Consider the following 14665-nt stretch of genomic DNA (forward strand, 5'->3'; position numbering starts at 1 on the left):
TTTAATAATACTTGACGTAACATTAGCCAAAAAAATAATACTAACAAAAGAAAAACAAGCACGTCTATTTATAACGAGTAGGTTTTATCATCTGACAAAATGTTTACTCATAAATTGTTGCAAATCACTACAGTAAACCACTTATGTCAAGTGCAGATGCAGGGGCGTCGGTAGACCCTTTTTACTGGGGCACGTGCCCCAGTATAAATCTGCTGTGCCCCAGTAAAATTTAAAGTTTGAGTTTTAACAATTTATTAATTAGTCACTGCATTCATTTAGATTGAAAATCCTGGAAAAAATAAACGCAGTATCCCAATCAACGCTTTTAAAATCAAAGCAGTTTAACCGAAAACACAAACCGATGCCCGCAGAATTCCATGTCAGCGGGCTCCTCTGAGCTTGCCAAACAGCCACTGCAGCACACACAAGTCCAGGTGTCGGACTCGGCACACAAGTCAGAATTGAGGTAGGCTAAGAAAACATTACAAAAAAGTTTCTAAATGATAGGCCTACCGATCGTTTTATTTTGACTAAAACATAAAAACAATATTACACGAAGCTCAAAAAATGGTATTTGCGCTCAAATGAATGCCTTTATGTCTAACAACGCCCCTGTGCAGATGTACAGTACCAGTCAAAAGTTTGGACACATTTTGTTGTGTGTGAAATAAAGCAAATTAGTTGTAGACATAAAGGTATCCAGTAGCCTTAAATCATGTTCAAATAACAATTCAGTCACTGAAAGTCCTCCCTTGTTCTACAATGAGGCAGATGTATGAAGCGTACTAAGGAAGACACCAGGGGGGTTTGACATCAGTTCATTGTGGGAATTGCACAAGTGGTCTTTCATGTTCGAGGGTCTGATACGCTGCTGTTTTTGTTGTATTCTGTGAGATAAAGAAACCAAAAGAAAATCTTTCTCTCCAAGACCATGAATAACATGAACTTCTCATGAATAACACTGTGTGGTCCCCAGAGTCGTTCACATACAACCTAGTTTGAGACAAGCGGTTTATTAACGTAGTTGTAATGCTAGTAACAAGCGGTTATTTCAAATTCATTGAAATGCAAGAAGACATTGGTATTATTGGTGGAAATGTGAGGAAAAAATCTAAAATTGCTTTGGGTACCTTGATTTAGATTTTTTTTTACAACTGGATAGTCACGTTTTCAATCTTTAAACGTAAGTACATTCATTACTCTTATTTAACTTGAAAAATCGTAACTTCTTTTCCAGACGAGTAGGTACAAATTGCCGCTCCCCTCGTTCACCAGTCCAAGGCTCAAGAACAAGAACAATAACAGCGAAACAAGAAAGAAAGGCCATCCACTGCCGTACAGAAACACCACCATGCTGATCTGGGCTCTCAGCAGGGCAGGTAAGGGAGACAAAGAGCAGATTCATCCCATGAACAGGAAGGGAATGGAAAACAAACCAGCACAGAGTTATGGTGAGGGTGGGGGGTTGCAGTGCAGACATGGTCCAAGAGTCAACACTTGAATGATCCTTGAATTTAGGACTCTAAAATGAACACCTCTCAATCTGTATTATCCTGTCAAGACCAGACATAAACAAATGTATTAGTCTGAGTGCATACCTCATGACTTACAGGTCAACTTACTGCAATACTGCAAGGGCGATCCTTTAACCCTTCACTCATCATCCAAGTCTATTTACTGATGGAAACATTTCAATAACTTGATGAATGACACACCGAGGTGAATAATAAAACAGAAAATTACAATAACAAAAGATTTATAAATAAAATGTGCAACGAGTTAAATGGATAAAACTCACAACAAAACACTGTCTTTGTGATTTCACTGCTCACTCATACATTCAGTATAACCCCACCACTACTACCACCACCACAATAATAACAATAATAATAAGCCTAGTTGTTCTGAGCTGGTTTGGGGCCGGCAGGCGAGGAGGACACGCACACCCCTGGCGGGGGGGGGGGCAGTTAAGGGTAAGCATCAGAAGGACGCCTCACCTCCCAGTTCTTCTGCTGCACAGCCAAGGAGGACAGAGAGTCATTAGTAATCACACAGCCTCTCTCTTTGCTGAGGGGAAGTGGAGGACAGAGAGAAGGGCACAGTGTGTGGAGGACAGAGAGATGGGCATAGTGTGTGGAGGATAGAGAGAAGGGCACAGTGTGTGGAGGACAGAGAGAAGGGCACAGTGTGTGGAGGACAGAGAGAAGGGCACAGTGTGTGGAGGGCAGAGAGATGGGCATAGTGTGTGGAGGACAGAGAGATGGGCATAGTGTGTGGAGGACAGAGAGAAGGGCACAGTGTGTGGAGGACAGAGAGAAGGGCACAGTGTGTGGAGGACAGAGAGAAGGGCACAGTGTGTGGAGGGCAGAGAGATGGGCATAGTGTGTGGAGGACAGAGAGAAGGGCACAGTGTGTGGAGGACAGAGAGAAGGGCACAGTGTGTGGAGGGCAGAGAGATGGGCATAGTGTGTGGAGGACAGAGAGAAGGGCACAGTGTGTGGAGGGCAGAGAGATGGGCACAGTGTGTGGAGGGCAGAGAGAAGGGCATAGTGTGTGGAGGACAGAGAGAAGGGCATAGTGTGTGGAGGGCAGAGAGATGGAGAGAAACACTGCTCAGTAATACATCCAACTTGTGAGGCATCATTCAGAAAGTGTAATGGAAATGAGTCACATGTGCATGCATTGCTCCAAAACATATGACATTTCCATAATTCTTAACAAATCATGTATGACGTATGGAAGGATGCATTATATCAGATGGACACGTGACCAGAAGTTATGTCTTTGAAAACTGCTCAACTTAAAACCCTTAAAAATGCATAGACCATTTCTAACAATTTACCTAAAGTGTAACAATACTGTACATGGTATGTGCCTTTTTAAAATTTATTAAAAAGTCTTACAAACACAATATGGACTTGCCTTTCCTTCTGGATCAATTCAAGACATTTGATTCAATTTCACTGAAATAGTATCAGACTTGTGAGACCCAATGAATTCCATATAGCAGCACTGAAACAATATTTAACAATTATTAACACTATCTTTATTTTGTTCATTTTCTTGTTTCATGTTTAATTTTCTTTCACTTTCTATCACTCCCCCTACACAGAATTAACATCAGTCTAACAGAAATTCAAACATGCTGCATTTCTCATGACCTGTCCGTCATTCAATAATTATACTACAGTTGTAGCAAAATCATCATCTTGCTCATTCTAAACTGCAGTGTAGTTAGATGTGCATGTTCTAACTGTGCTGGCAGGACTATTTCTAACATCCTCACCAGACCCACAGTCTGGATCAGGGGTGTGACACGCAAGGGGACTCCAGCGCCCTCTGGTGGTGAGACATGAGATGGCGGGTGAGCAGGCGGATGCAGGTGGATCAGGACAGCACTATGGTGTTGTAAGAGTCCACATCTTGTAGATGCATGACATCCGTACTTACTACAGTCTCATAGACAGGATTGTTAAAGTCGGACTCCTCTGTCATGTTGTCGTATGGCGGCAAGGATGACGAGGGCATCCGAAGAGACTTCCCCTGTCTGACAGGAAGTAGACAGACAGCTGTTATAACCGCTTTCTGACACCTCTCCGAGTTATGAACATTCACACCTAATTCATGATTCAACACATCCTTTAATGACCGCATCGTTAACAGAACCGTCTCAGATGTGAACGCTCACTTTGCTAAGTAGAGGTACACCCCAAGAGCCACAACACAGACGACCGCTGCCGGGGTCAGGACGGCCATGACGATGCTGCTTCCTCCGGCACCGTTGTCACCGCTGGTCACTGCAGCACAAGCAGACAGGAGGTGTCAGTCACGGTCAGGTGACCAGGAGAAGGTACCTGGCAGACGGAGAGGGTTCAGACTCACCATCCAGCCTCCGCTCGGTCACGTACTTGGTAGACGACGCTGTGAAGGAACCAACATTTACAATCAGTCTTACCTCTCAGCGATCAAAGTCGTTCCTTCTAGAAACTGTTCTGAGTTCTTTTACAAGATGTCATAAATCGAATTACACAAATCAGAGCCCAGGTGAGCGTTCTACCCCTAACCCAGGTGAGTGGTATAACCCAGGTGAGTGGTATAACCCAGGTGAGTGGTGTAACCCAGGTGAGTGGTTTAACCCAGGTGAGTGGTATAACCCAGGTGAGTGGTATAACCCAGGTGAGTGGTGTAACCCAGGTGAGTGGTATAACCCAGGTGAGTGGTGTAACCCAGGTGAGTGGTATAACCCAGGTGAGTGGTATAACCCAGGTGAGTGGTATAACCCAGGTGAGTGGTGTAACCCAGGTGAGGTTCCTCACCCCTGCAGGCAGGTGGGGCTGCGCTCCACTGGGAGGGGTGTCCAGGGACACAGCGGATGGAGGCCTCCCCCTGCAGCTGGTACCCGGGGCGGCAGGAGAAGGAGAGGCTTTCCCCCGCCTGGTAGAAGGCCTGCTCTGGGCTCTGGATGCCGGTGGAGGGAGCTCCCGGGTTTCTGCAGGGTTCATACCGCTCAGCTGCCAGGGAACACACACACACAACACACACACGCATGCACACACACAGATTGTGTTTCTAACGTGTGTGATCATAAATGTGAGAACACACCTCTGAAACACGACACAGCGTTTAAGACAAGCTGCAGAGAGCGACATAGTTCTTAACCTGACAACCAGTCCAAATCCCAAGTCTCAGTTCCACCATGTTATCATTTAGCAAATACATTTTCCAGCATCTATAATTACTTTGTATCAATGAGGAGACAGGCCTATCATTGTGCTGTTGGAACAGCAGGACAGCTCCTATTACATAAAGCCATATTGATTCTCCACCTGTTCTCCCCGGCTGAAAGAAAAACACTCAGGTTTAATTTCCACCCTTGAGCTCCTCCGATGCTAATTGGGTTTGCATGCTGTGTCATGCATCATGCAGTCCTTTATAGATCACACTCCAACAATCTCAGCCTGTGTCTGTGGGCGGGAGGCCTGGCAGGTATTCAATGCTGCTGGAGCCTTGGAGGGGATTAGAAAGAGCTGATAGCCCTAGGCAGGGCCTAGACATTCACCTCTACAACCCTCCTCCAGCCAGCTAGCCTCTGGGCTGACACGGCCAGTCAGGAAGACAGCAGTGAAAGGACTGGATCATTGTGACTGGCGATGGTTATTCTACATGATGGAAAACACAATCCAAATGTTCATTTAGTGCGTGTGTGTTTCTGTGTGTGTTTCTGTGTGTGTGTTTCTGTGTGTGTGTTTCTGTGTGTGTGTGTGTGACAGCACAGACACCACAGACTCCAGCACTTACGGACACACTTGGGCGGCCTCTCACTCCACTTGGGGATGGCTGTGTCACGGTTGTAGCAAGTGAGCAGGCCGGATCCAGACAGCACGTAGCCCTTGTTGCAGACGTACTGCACCGTGGAGCCAACCAGGAGGCGGGGCGGCACCACCCTACGGCTGTGCTCCACCACGCCTGGGTCTGGACAGGAGATCACTGGAGCACACACACACACACACAAACACAGAGGGTGATCAGAGCCACACACAGGCTTGTCCCTGACTGTGCTCATGGCAGACCAGGTCTGGAACAGGAGCTTACACAGAACCTGATGGGACAGCTTCTGTGTAAACTGAGTGTCTGTCAATATGAGCTCACTTGTTGACAATAACACAAATAATTACTATTATTTTAATTAAATAAATAATTACAAAAGAAACTTGCAATGTTCCCTTGGGAATTAATGAATCTGTTTATTTATCTATTTACCTTTTATAGGACTGTTGGATCACATGCAATGTCGTTTCCCACCTCTAGGTGGCAGTGGGACCATTAGAGTGACTCCTTATCAAGCAGACCCCACAGAGCTACACATACAAGACTGTAATTACAATTTCCCCAGTGGCTTTATGATTGCTATTAATGTTCCGATTTCAAAAGCATCTGGTTAAATGTGCTGTGACCACATGTCTTTTAGTGTAGCGGTGAAACAGTGTGGTTTAGTAAATGGTTGTGGATTTGATGATAGCGTTTAGAGAGTGTTTGTGTTTGGATATTGCATGATGAAAGGGCTGTTGGACACACAGAAGCCTGGCGTTTCCTTCCGCTCCAGCAGACGATGGCTTCAGGTGCATTTTCACACAGTCAGCTGATCCCATGTGACACCCTGACAGCATTGAGCTCCACGCGTGTTACAGGGCTTGTCATTCAGAGGCAGTGACCAGCAGGGAGTCATTTAGAGGCAGTGACCAGCTGGGAGTCATTCAGAGGCAGTGACCAGCAGGGAGTCATTCTGAGGCAGTGACCAGCAGGGAGTCATTCAGAGGCAGTGACCAGCAGGGAGTCATTCAGAGGCAGTGACCAGCAGGGAGTCATTCAGAGGCAGTGACCAGCAGGGAGTCATTCAGAGGCAGTGACCAGCAGGGAGTCATTCAGAGGCAGTGACCAGCAGGGAGTCATTCAGAGGCAGTGACCAGCAGGGAGTCATTCAGAGGCAGTGACCAGCTGGGAGTCATTCAGAGGCAGTGACCAGCAGGGAGTCATTCTGAGGCAGTGACCAGCAGGGAGTCATTCAGAGGCAGTGACCAGCTGGGAGTCATTCAGAGGCAGTGACCAGCAGGGAGTCATTCAGAGGCAGTGACCAGCTGGGAGTCATTCAGAGGCAGTGACCAGCAGGGAGTCATTCTGAGGCAGTGACCAGCAGGGAGTCATTCAGAGGCAGTGACCAGCTGGGAGTCATTCAGAGGCAGTGACCAGCAGGGAGTCATTCAGAGGCAGTGACCAGCAGGGAGTCATTCAGAGGCAGTGACGTGCAGGGAGTCATTCTGAGGCAGTGACCAGCAGGGAGTCATTCAGAGGCAGTGACCAGCTGGGAGTCATTCAGAGGCAGTGAACAGCTGGGAGTCATTCAGAGGCAGTGACCAGCAGGGAGTCATTCAGAGGCAGTGACCAGCAGGGAGTCATTCAGAGGCAGTGACCAGCAGGGAGTCATTCAGAGGCAGTGACCAGCTGGGAGTCATTCTGAGGCAGTGACCAGCAGGGAGTCATTCTGAGGCAGTGACCAGCTGGGAGTCATTCAGAGGCAGTAAACAGCAGGGAGTCATTCTGAGGCAGTTACCAGCAGGGAGTCATTCAGAGGCAGTGAACAGTTGGGAGTCATACCCACCACAACCTCCCCACTATAGTCTCCTCCCCCAGACCCCCCCCCAGCACACCCTTCTCACAGCGTGGCGCCCTCCCCCAGACCTCCCCCAGACTCCCTCCCCCAGACTCCCCCCCCCCAGACTCCCCCATACTCCCCCAGAACTCCCCCAGACCTCCCCCAGACTCCCCCAGACCTCCCCCAGACTCCCTCCCCCATACTCCCCCAGACCTCCCCCATACTCCCCCAGACTCCCCTCCCAGACTCCCCCAGACTCCCCCAGACTCCCCCAGACCCCCCCAGACTCCCCCAGACCTCCCCCAGACTCCCCCAGACCTCCCCCAGACCTCCCCCAAACTCCCTCCCCCAGACTCCCCCAGACCTCCCCCATACTCCCCCAGACCTCCCCCAGACTCCCCCAGACTCCCCCCCCCAGACTTCCCCCCCCCAGACTCCCCCCCCCAGACTCCCCCCCCCATACTCCCCCCCCCAGACTCCCCCCCCAGACTCCCCCCCCATACTCCCCCTGACTCCCCCAGACCTCCCCCATACTCCCCCAGACCTCCCCCATACTCCCCCAGACTCCCCTCCCAGACTCCCCCAGACCCCCCCCCAGACTCCCCCAGACTCCCCCAGACCCCCCCAGACTCCCCCAGACCTCCCCCAGCTCACCCTTCTCACAGCTGGGCACGTCTCCACTCCAGGTTAGGTCCCACTGGCAAATGAGGATCTCGGCCCCGGACAGCTGGTAACCGGGGTAACACTGGTAGGTCACCACGGTGCCGTGGACCAGGTCAGGGTGGGAGGTGCTCTTCCAGCCGCTGGTGATCTCAGGAAGCTCTGAGCATGTGTCGTTCCTAGGCACCTCTGGAGGGGGGAGGGGGATATAGAGATGGAGGGGGAGATGGAGAGGGAGAGAAAGAAATGGAGGGAGATGGAGGGAGATGGAGGGAGAGGGAGATGGAGGGAGATGGAGGGAGAGGGAGATGGAGGGAGGGAGATGGAGGGAGATGGAGGGAGAGGGAGATGGAGGGAGAGGGAGATGGAGGGAGATGGAGGGAGATGGAGGGAGATAGAGGGAGGGAGAGGGAGATGGAGGGAGGGAGATGAAGGGAGATAGAGGGAGGGAGAGGGAGATGGAGGGAGATGAAGGGAGAGGGAGATGGAGGGAGATGGAGGGAGATGGAGGGAGATGGAGGGAGATGGAGGGAGATAGAGGGAGGGAGAGGGAGATGGAGGGAGGGAGATGGAGGGAGGGAGATGAAGGGAGAGGGAGATGGAGGGAGGGAGATGGAGGGAGATGGAGGGAGGGAGATGGAGGGAGAGAGAGGGAGGGAGATGGAGGGAGATGGAGGGAGAGGGGGATGGAGGGAGATGAAGGGAGTGAGAGGGAGGGAGATAGAGGGAGATGGAGGGAGATGGAGGGAGGGAGATGGATGTAGAGGGAGGGAGAGGTAGGGAGGGAGGGAGATGGAGGGAGGGAGATGGAACCAGATAGAGGCGGTGAAGGGGGGCTGTTAGTCATGGAGAAGAAGTGTTTTCTGTGCTAACACACCACTTTAAAACACCGTCTCGCAATCTTCAGCAGCAGTGGACGGATGGAGGTACAAGGGTGGAAACAGTGGTCATGACAAACAGTGGAGGTCTTGTGCTGCATTCTGCATGTGAATTAGCTCTGGGTGTTTAAAGAGAATGCCAGCAATTTGCAATGATTACAGGCTGCTCAGTGTGCCAGGGGGAGAGAGGAGCGTGGCAGGGCCCAGCCTCCTCTGCCCTCCTCCACGCTGCCTCCTGCTCACATGCTCCGGGGCACGGCACTCCACTACCATGGGGGACAGGGACAAAGCACACCAGATAATTGTGTCTCTGCGTTCAATGTTTTATAATCCACTGCACCTGTGCTGTTGCCGAGAGAGATGTTAGAGGGAGAGGAAGAGAGTAAGAGAGACAGACAAAAGATAAAGCCCTGTTTTTCATCTGGTCTCCTGCCAGCTTGTCTGTGAGGAAGAGATCTCTTGATGTCATTAATCTCTCTCACACTGGGAACAGCAGCTCTGCTTGGAGTCTACAGTTCACTTCTGAAGGGCAAACCACCACCACCATCAGCTTTCCCTGAGTTGTTTTCTTGTCAACACAATTTCTCATAAAAAAGCAAACTGTTTAGGCGATTTCAATATTTCACATTGAGTGGAGCACGCCAGGATCATCGTGTGTGCAAATGATGTTTTTACCAAAAAAGTGGAGGACAAAACCGTTGTTGTATCCGTAGATATTGGTGGCGGGGTCGGACTGGAACTGGATGGTGACGTCAGCCATGGAGGTGTAGAGCCGGAAGCGAGGTCTCGAGCCGCTATACTGGCCCAGGATGTTGGCCGTGAGATCGTCACCGTCGTAGAAGGTCAGCAGGTCATTCTTGCCCACATGAAGACTGCAAAAGACGGACACAAGACACACAAGTCCCTTCAGAGGCGGGAAGTAACCAAATACAAATACATTGTTACTGTATTTAAGTAGATTTCTCCGGTATCAGTACTTTACTTCACTATTTATTTTACTTCTATTTACAACTTTTTACTTCACTCCTTTAATTTCTTACACAAATATCTGTACTTTCTCCTTCTTACATTTTAAAGCGAGGCTCGTTACTTTAGTTTTAATCTGTATTTGGTGGCATGATTAATATAATTTATTTTGTGTTGCTTTTTAAATTTCCTGGCTATCATGCACAGCAAATGTAAGCTAGTCTACAAAGTTACCGAAAAACGAGTTTGGGAAAAACTAGAAATAGTTTAGTGTCCCGCTGAGTGTAATCTTTTTTACAAAACTTAAAAAAGGTTACGAATATTTTTTGAGAAAGTTTAGGAAAAAAAGTTCAAAAGGTCGGTTTTTTTTTGTTTTCAAAAGAAGTTTCATTCTTTTTTTTGCATAATTGCTGAGGACTCTACTGTACTCTAAATGTCCTCTGCTCTACTGTACTTTAATGTCCTCTGCTCTACTGTACTCTTATGTCCTCTGCTCTACTGTACTTTAATGTCCTCTGCTCTACTGTACTCTAATGTCCTCTGCTCTACTGTACTTTAATGTCCTCTGCTCTACTGTACTCTAATGTCCTCTGCTCTACTGCACTCTAATGTCCTCTGCTCTACTGTACTTTAATGTCCTCTGCTCTAGGCTTCTCTGTTCCCCTTCGTCCTCTATTTTCACTTCACGTGTGGAAAAACCTTTTGAAGTTTAAAAAAAGTTTAGTTTAAAAAATAAGTTTTGAAAGGTTGAAAAAATGAAAGTGAAAGATGTGTGTACTTTGGCCATCTTTGTTCAGAACTGAAGCACCTCATCTCTGTTCAGAACTGAAGCACCTCATCATTTATCTACTGCACGCACCTTTCAACCAAAAATACTTTCTTTCTTTTTTTTATCCAAATACTCCACCACTGAGATATATTTACCTTCTATCAATAATTTCTGATGAAGCACAAAACAGGGCAGATGGTAGCTACATACTGAATCCACCAGATAACGAATGTTTATTTAAAGTGTTTAGGAAATCGCATTTAGTTGCAGTTGACATCTTGTTATGCTACCATCAAAACTGAAGTGAGTTTCTTTCACAGGAGAAAGGAGAAGACAAGCAGGGGAAGTCAGATCTCAGTGGGAGATCGAAATTCTGTTTACGTCGGGTGGATATGATGAGAAACACACACTAAATAATTCAGAATTAATTTGATTCTACTCCGTCTTTCCTCCGTTTTCTCATGAATAAATACTTGAATATGTATTTGTGTGGGTATGATAAGGAACTCACAATTCCTCCCTCTGACTAGTTTTCCTGATGTGAAGATAATCGGGTAATGAGGTGCTGGTACACGGTAGTTGGGACCAGAGGAGATCCCTGGTCCCTTCACCCTATAGCTCAACTGAATATTTACCCTCACAAAGCTAAAGCGTTCCATATTACCTTCACAAATAGAAATATATATATGAATATATCAGCTATTAATGCCCCACTGCAGTGGTTGCTGTTGAATTAGCTTACAGTACCTTGTGTCTTCAAGACAGCAGTTCATGATGGAGTTCAGCTCTGCTGCTACTGGTTAACTTCAGAATGCAATAACCTTTCCAGACAAAGATTTGACAGAGTCGTTGCCCTCTTTTCCTGGGGCAAAAGCAACGCCTGACCTTTACTCAGAGATGAAGGAGGAGGTGGGGGTGAGGGGCTTAATGAGAGAATAAAGTTCTAGGCTTCAAGGGTGGAGATCTATCCAGGCATAACCCCCTGCCCCTGGATGCAGGTGTGAGTGGAGATCTCTCCAGGAATGACGCCCTAGGTGAGTTGGAGAGCACCTAGGACACATAGAGGAGGGGGGCTAGTTCTCATAGGGTAAGAGCCTTCCGCTTGTACCTCTCAATCAGCTGTCTCCTGCATCCAGACCCACATATATTCAGTGTCCATGCTGCATTTACATGAGCGAGTGCACACGACTTCTGAGGATGGAAACCTGCAGGATTGACTTTTAAACGGTCATTAGGAGCTTGAAAACCCACATCCATCTCCCCCTCCCTCCTTTCACACAGATTAATCCCCGTAGTTGATTGCCTGCTAGTCACATGTTTAATGTATCACCCTCAAGCCTCACACTGGTTGGATGAGGAGGGTGTGGCTCACACAGCCCAGGCTCCCCTTTCTTTCCCTCTCTCCTTTTGTCTCTCTCAGTGTCTCTCTCCTTTAGTCTCTCAGTCTCTCTCTCCTTTAGTCTCTCAGTATCTCTCAGTCCCTCTCTCCTTTTGTCTCTCTCAGTCCCTCTCTCCTTTAGTCTCTCAGTCTCTCTCTCCTTTTGTCTCTCTCAGTCTCTCTCTCCTTTTGTCTCTCAGTCCCTCTCTCCTTTAGTCTCTCAGTCTCTCTCTCCTTTTGTCTCTCTCAGTCTCTCTCTCCTTTTGTCTCTCAGTCTCTCTCAGTATCTCTCTCCTTTAGTCTCTCAGTCTCTCTCAGTCCCTCTCTCCTTTTGTCTCTCTCAGTCTCTCTCTCCTTTTGTCTCTCAGTCTCTCTCAGTCCCTCTCTCCTTTTGTCTCTCTCAGTCCCGCTCTCCTTTAGTCTCTCAGTCTCTCTCTCCTTTTGTCTCTCAGTCTCTCTCAGTCCCTCTCTCCTTTTGTCTCTCTCAGTCTCTCTCTCCTTTTGTCTCTCAGTCTCTCTCAGTCCCTCTCTCCTTTTGTCTCTCAGTCTCTCTCTCCTTTAGTCTCTCACTCTTTCTCTCCTTCTCTATCTCTTTCGGTCTCATTTTCTCACACTTTCTCCCTCGCTCTCTCTATGTCTCTCTCCCTTTCTCCACCTCTCTCTATCTCATATCTACCTGCTCTTCAAGAACCTCTTGAGGCTGAAGACCAACACTTCATCTCTCCTCCCTTAGTCCTCGCTACACACCAGCAGACATGCGTGTGCTTGAACAGAGTCCAGTCTGCTGCCTTGGCAGCTCTGACTAAGGAGGACAGGGTGTAAACAGCCCAACATCAACAGAGAGAAAAATAGGGGATGAGAGAAGGAGAGTGAGGGTGAGCAAGAGAGACAGAGACAGAGAGAGAAAAAGAGATAGAGAAGGAGAAAGAGAGAGAGAAAAAGAGAGGAAGGAAGAGAGAGAGCCACAAATGGTGCAGTATGCCAACCCAGTGTGCCCATGGACAGACCTGAGCTTAACTACATCCCAGCTCTCATCCTGAATACAAACAAGGCAGGGCAAAGACAGAGATGTGAAGCAGGGGAGGTGAACCCTGACAAAGTAGTCCCTCTGGTCAGTGGGACAGGATCCCTGACAAAGTAGTCCCTCTGGTCAGTGGGACAGGCACAGGAACAAATTAAACCTCCATCCTCTCAGACAACCCTGAGGCGAAGCACCCAGATCGCCCCAGTGGGATGAACCTACCAGGTTGGAGATGACAGCTTGACAAGGATCCGTTGACTGATTGGGGTTCGAGTCCACACATCCCCCCCAGGACAGCAAGATTTATAGGACCTCTGTTTGTGATGTGATGCTTGAGTCTATTGTGTGTATGTGTGTTTGTCTGTGAGTCTCTGTGTGTGTGTACTGGGAACAGAGCCCTGGCTGCTGTTGCTGGCACCACTGGCACAAACCTTCTTACCCTCTCAGGTAACCCTGGTAACCCTGGCACACGCAGGAGCGGGAGAAGGGATGTGAGGTCATGTGAGGATGTGTTAACATTGTGCTGAGATCAGCACCTGAATCCAGCACAAAGAAAGACATTTATACTGCCATAAACGCACACACACACATCTTTTCTACGAGAGCTCTGGAAATTTAGATGAGGGGGATCCCTCTGCCAAAGACACGGTCCTCTCCCTCCACGTGAACAGGGGAGCAGACTGTGTGACAGCAGACTGTGTGACAGCAGACTGTGTGACAGCAGACTGTGTGACAGCAGACTGTGTGTGACAGCAGACTGTGTTACAGCAGACTGTGTGACAGCAGACTGTGTGAGAGGGAGGGAAGAATTTACATAGAAAGTAATTACTACCACCTCCATCTCAGAGGGACTGGAAAAACTTGACTCTGATTTGAATACTGGCGCTCTGCCCAGGAGCGTCTTGGGTGGTCTGGATGGGAAGGAGGGAACCTGGGGACCTGGGGAGAGGAGACGGGGAGAGGGGTCCATCCCTCTTGCTCATTTACAATCTTAATTAGAAAGTTGAGCAGGTCTTAAAAGGCCAGTGTTTTGGCCTGATTCCCTTTATTTTATGTATATTTAAGGACTTGTGGATGGACCCGGCGTTCACTACCAACATCTAATTCCCGGAGCCTCCAGAAGAGGTCTCTGTGGAGCTAGACTGCCAAGGTCACAGCCAGCCTCTCACCCCTGTTCCTCCCCCTCCCCCTGCTCCTCCCCCTGCTCCTCCTCCTCCCCCTGCTCCTCCTCCTCCGCCCCTCCGTTCATATCACTGCGACGCACGCAGGTGCGCAGCACATCCCCTGCACTAACCCTAACCCTCTGCCCAGTCACACTCCATCCCCTGCACTAACCCTAACCCTCTGCCCAGTCACACTATGTCTTAATGAGCACAGAGTCAGCCCTCCTGTTTGGCCTAAATTAATTAATCAGTCCTCATTATGTACACTGTTGCTCAGTAATTGCGAGTGCAGGCACAGTGCAGGCACGGTGATGAATGATAACAGAGGAGTGAAAGCATTCTCATTAACAAGAAAAGTGTGTGCCCACCCTTCTAATGAGCCCCCTCCCACCAGCTAGCACAGAGCACTCACACACATGTAAACATACACACACTCATATACACTAAGACAGGAGCAGACTTCTTCCAGATGGATGAGTGGCGGGTGATGCTGAGGTCTGGGCAGATGGATGAGTCCTGGGTGGGGCTGAGGTCTGGGCAGATGGATGAGTCCTGGGTGGGGCTGAGGTCTGGGCAGATGGATGAGTCCTGGGTGAGGCTGAGGTCTGGGCAGATGGATGAGTCCTGGGTGAGGCTGAGGTCTGGGCAGATGGATGAGTCCTGGTTGAGGCTGAGGTCTG

The 14665-nt window shown here is 48.8% G+C and overlaps 1 protein-coding gene across 1 annotated transcript in view; it reads right to left on the reverse strand.

Annotated features, from left to right (window-relative positions):
• Nucleotides 1-2870: 2870 nt before the first annotated feature.
• LOC124468245 (seizure protein 6-like) overlaps nucleotides 2871-14665 on the reverse strand; it is an 80046-nt gene continuing 68251 nt past the window's right edge. Inside the window, exons 10-16 of the mRNA XM_047020904.1 lie at nucleotides 9364-9560; nucleotides 7805-7999; nucleotides 5299-5487; nucleotides 4317-4511; nucleotides 3883-3921; nucleotides 3689-3797; nucleotides 2871-3547 (exon numbers count right to left, since the gene is read on the reverse strand). Of these exons, the coding sequence (XP_046876860.1) occupies nucleotides 3388-3547; nucleotides 3689-3797; nucleotides 3883-3921; nucleotides 4317-4511; nucleotides 5299-5487; nucleotides 7805-7999; nucleotides 9364-9560 (1084 nt within the window). The 3' untranslated portion in view covers nucleotides 2871-3387. The remainder of the gene's footprint in view (nucleotides 3548-3688; nucleotides 3798-3882; nucleotides 3922-4316; nucleotides 4512-5298; nucleotides 5488-7804; nucleotides 8000-9363; nucleotides 9561-14665) is intronic.

The sequence above is a fragment of the Hypomesus transpacificus genome, chromosome 5 (genome assembly GCF_021917145.1).
Source record: "Hypomesus transpacificus isolate Combined female chromosome 5, fHypTra1, whole genome shotgun sequence".
Taxonomy (NCBI): domain Eukaryota; kingdom Metazoa; phylum Chordata; class Actinopteri; order Osmeriformes; family Osmeridae; genus Hypomesus; species Hypomesus transpacificus.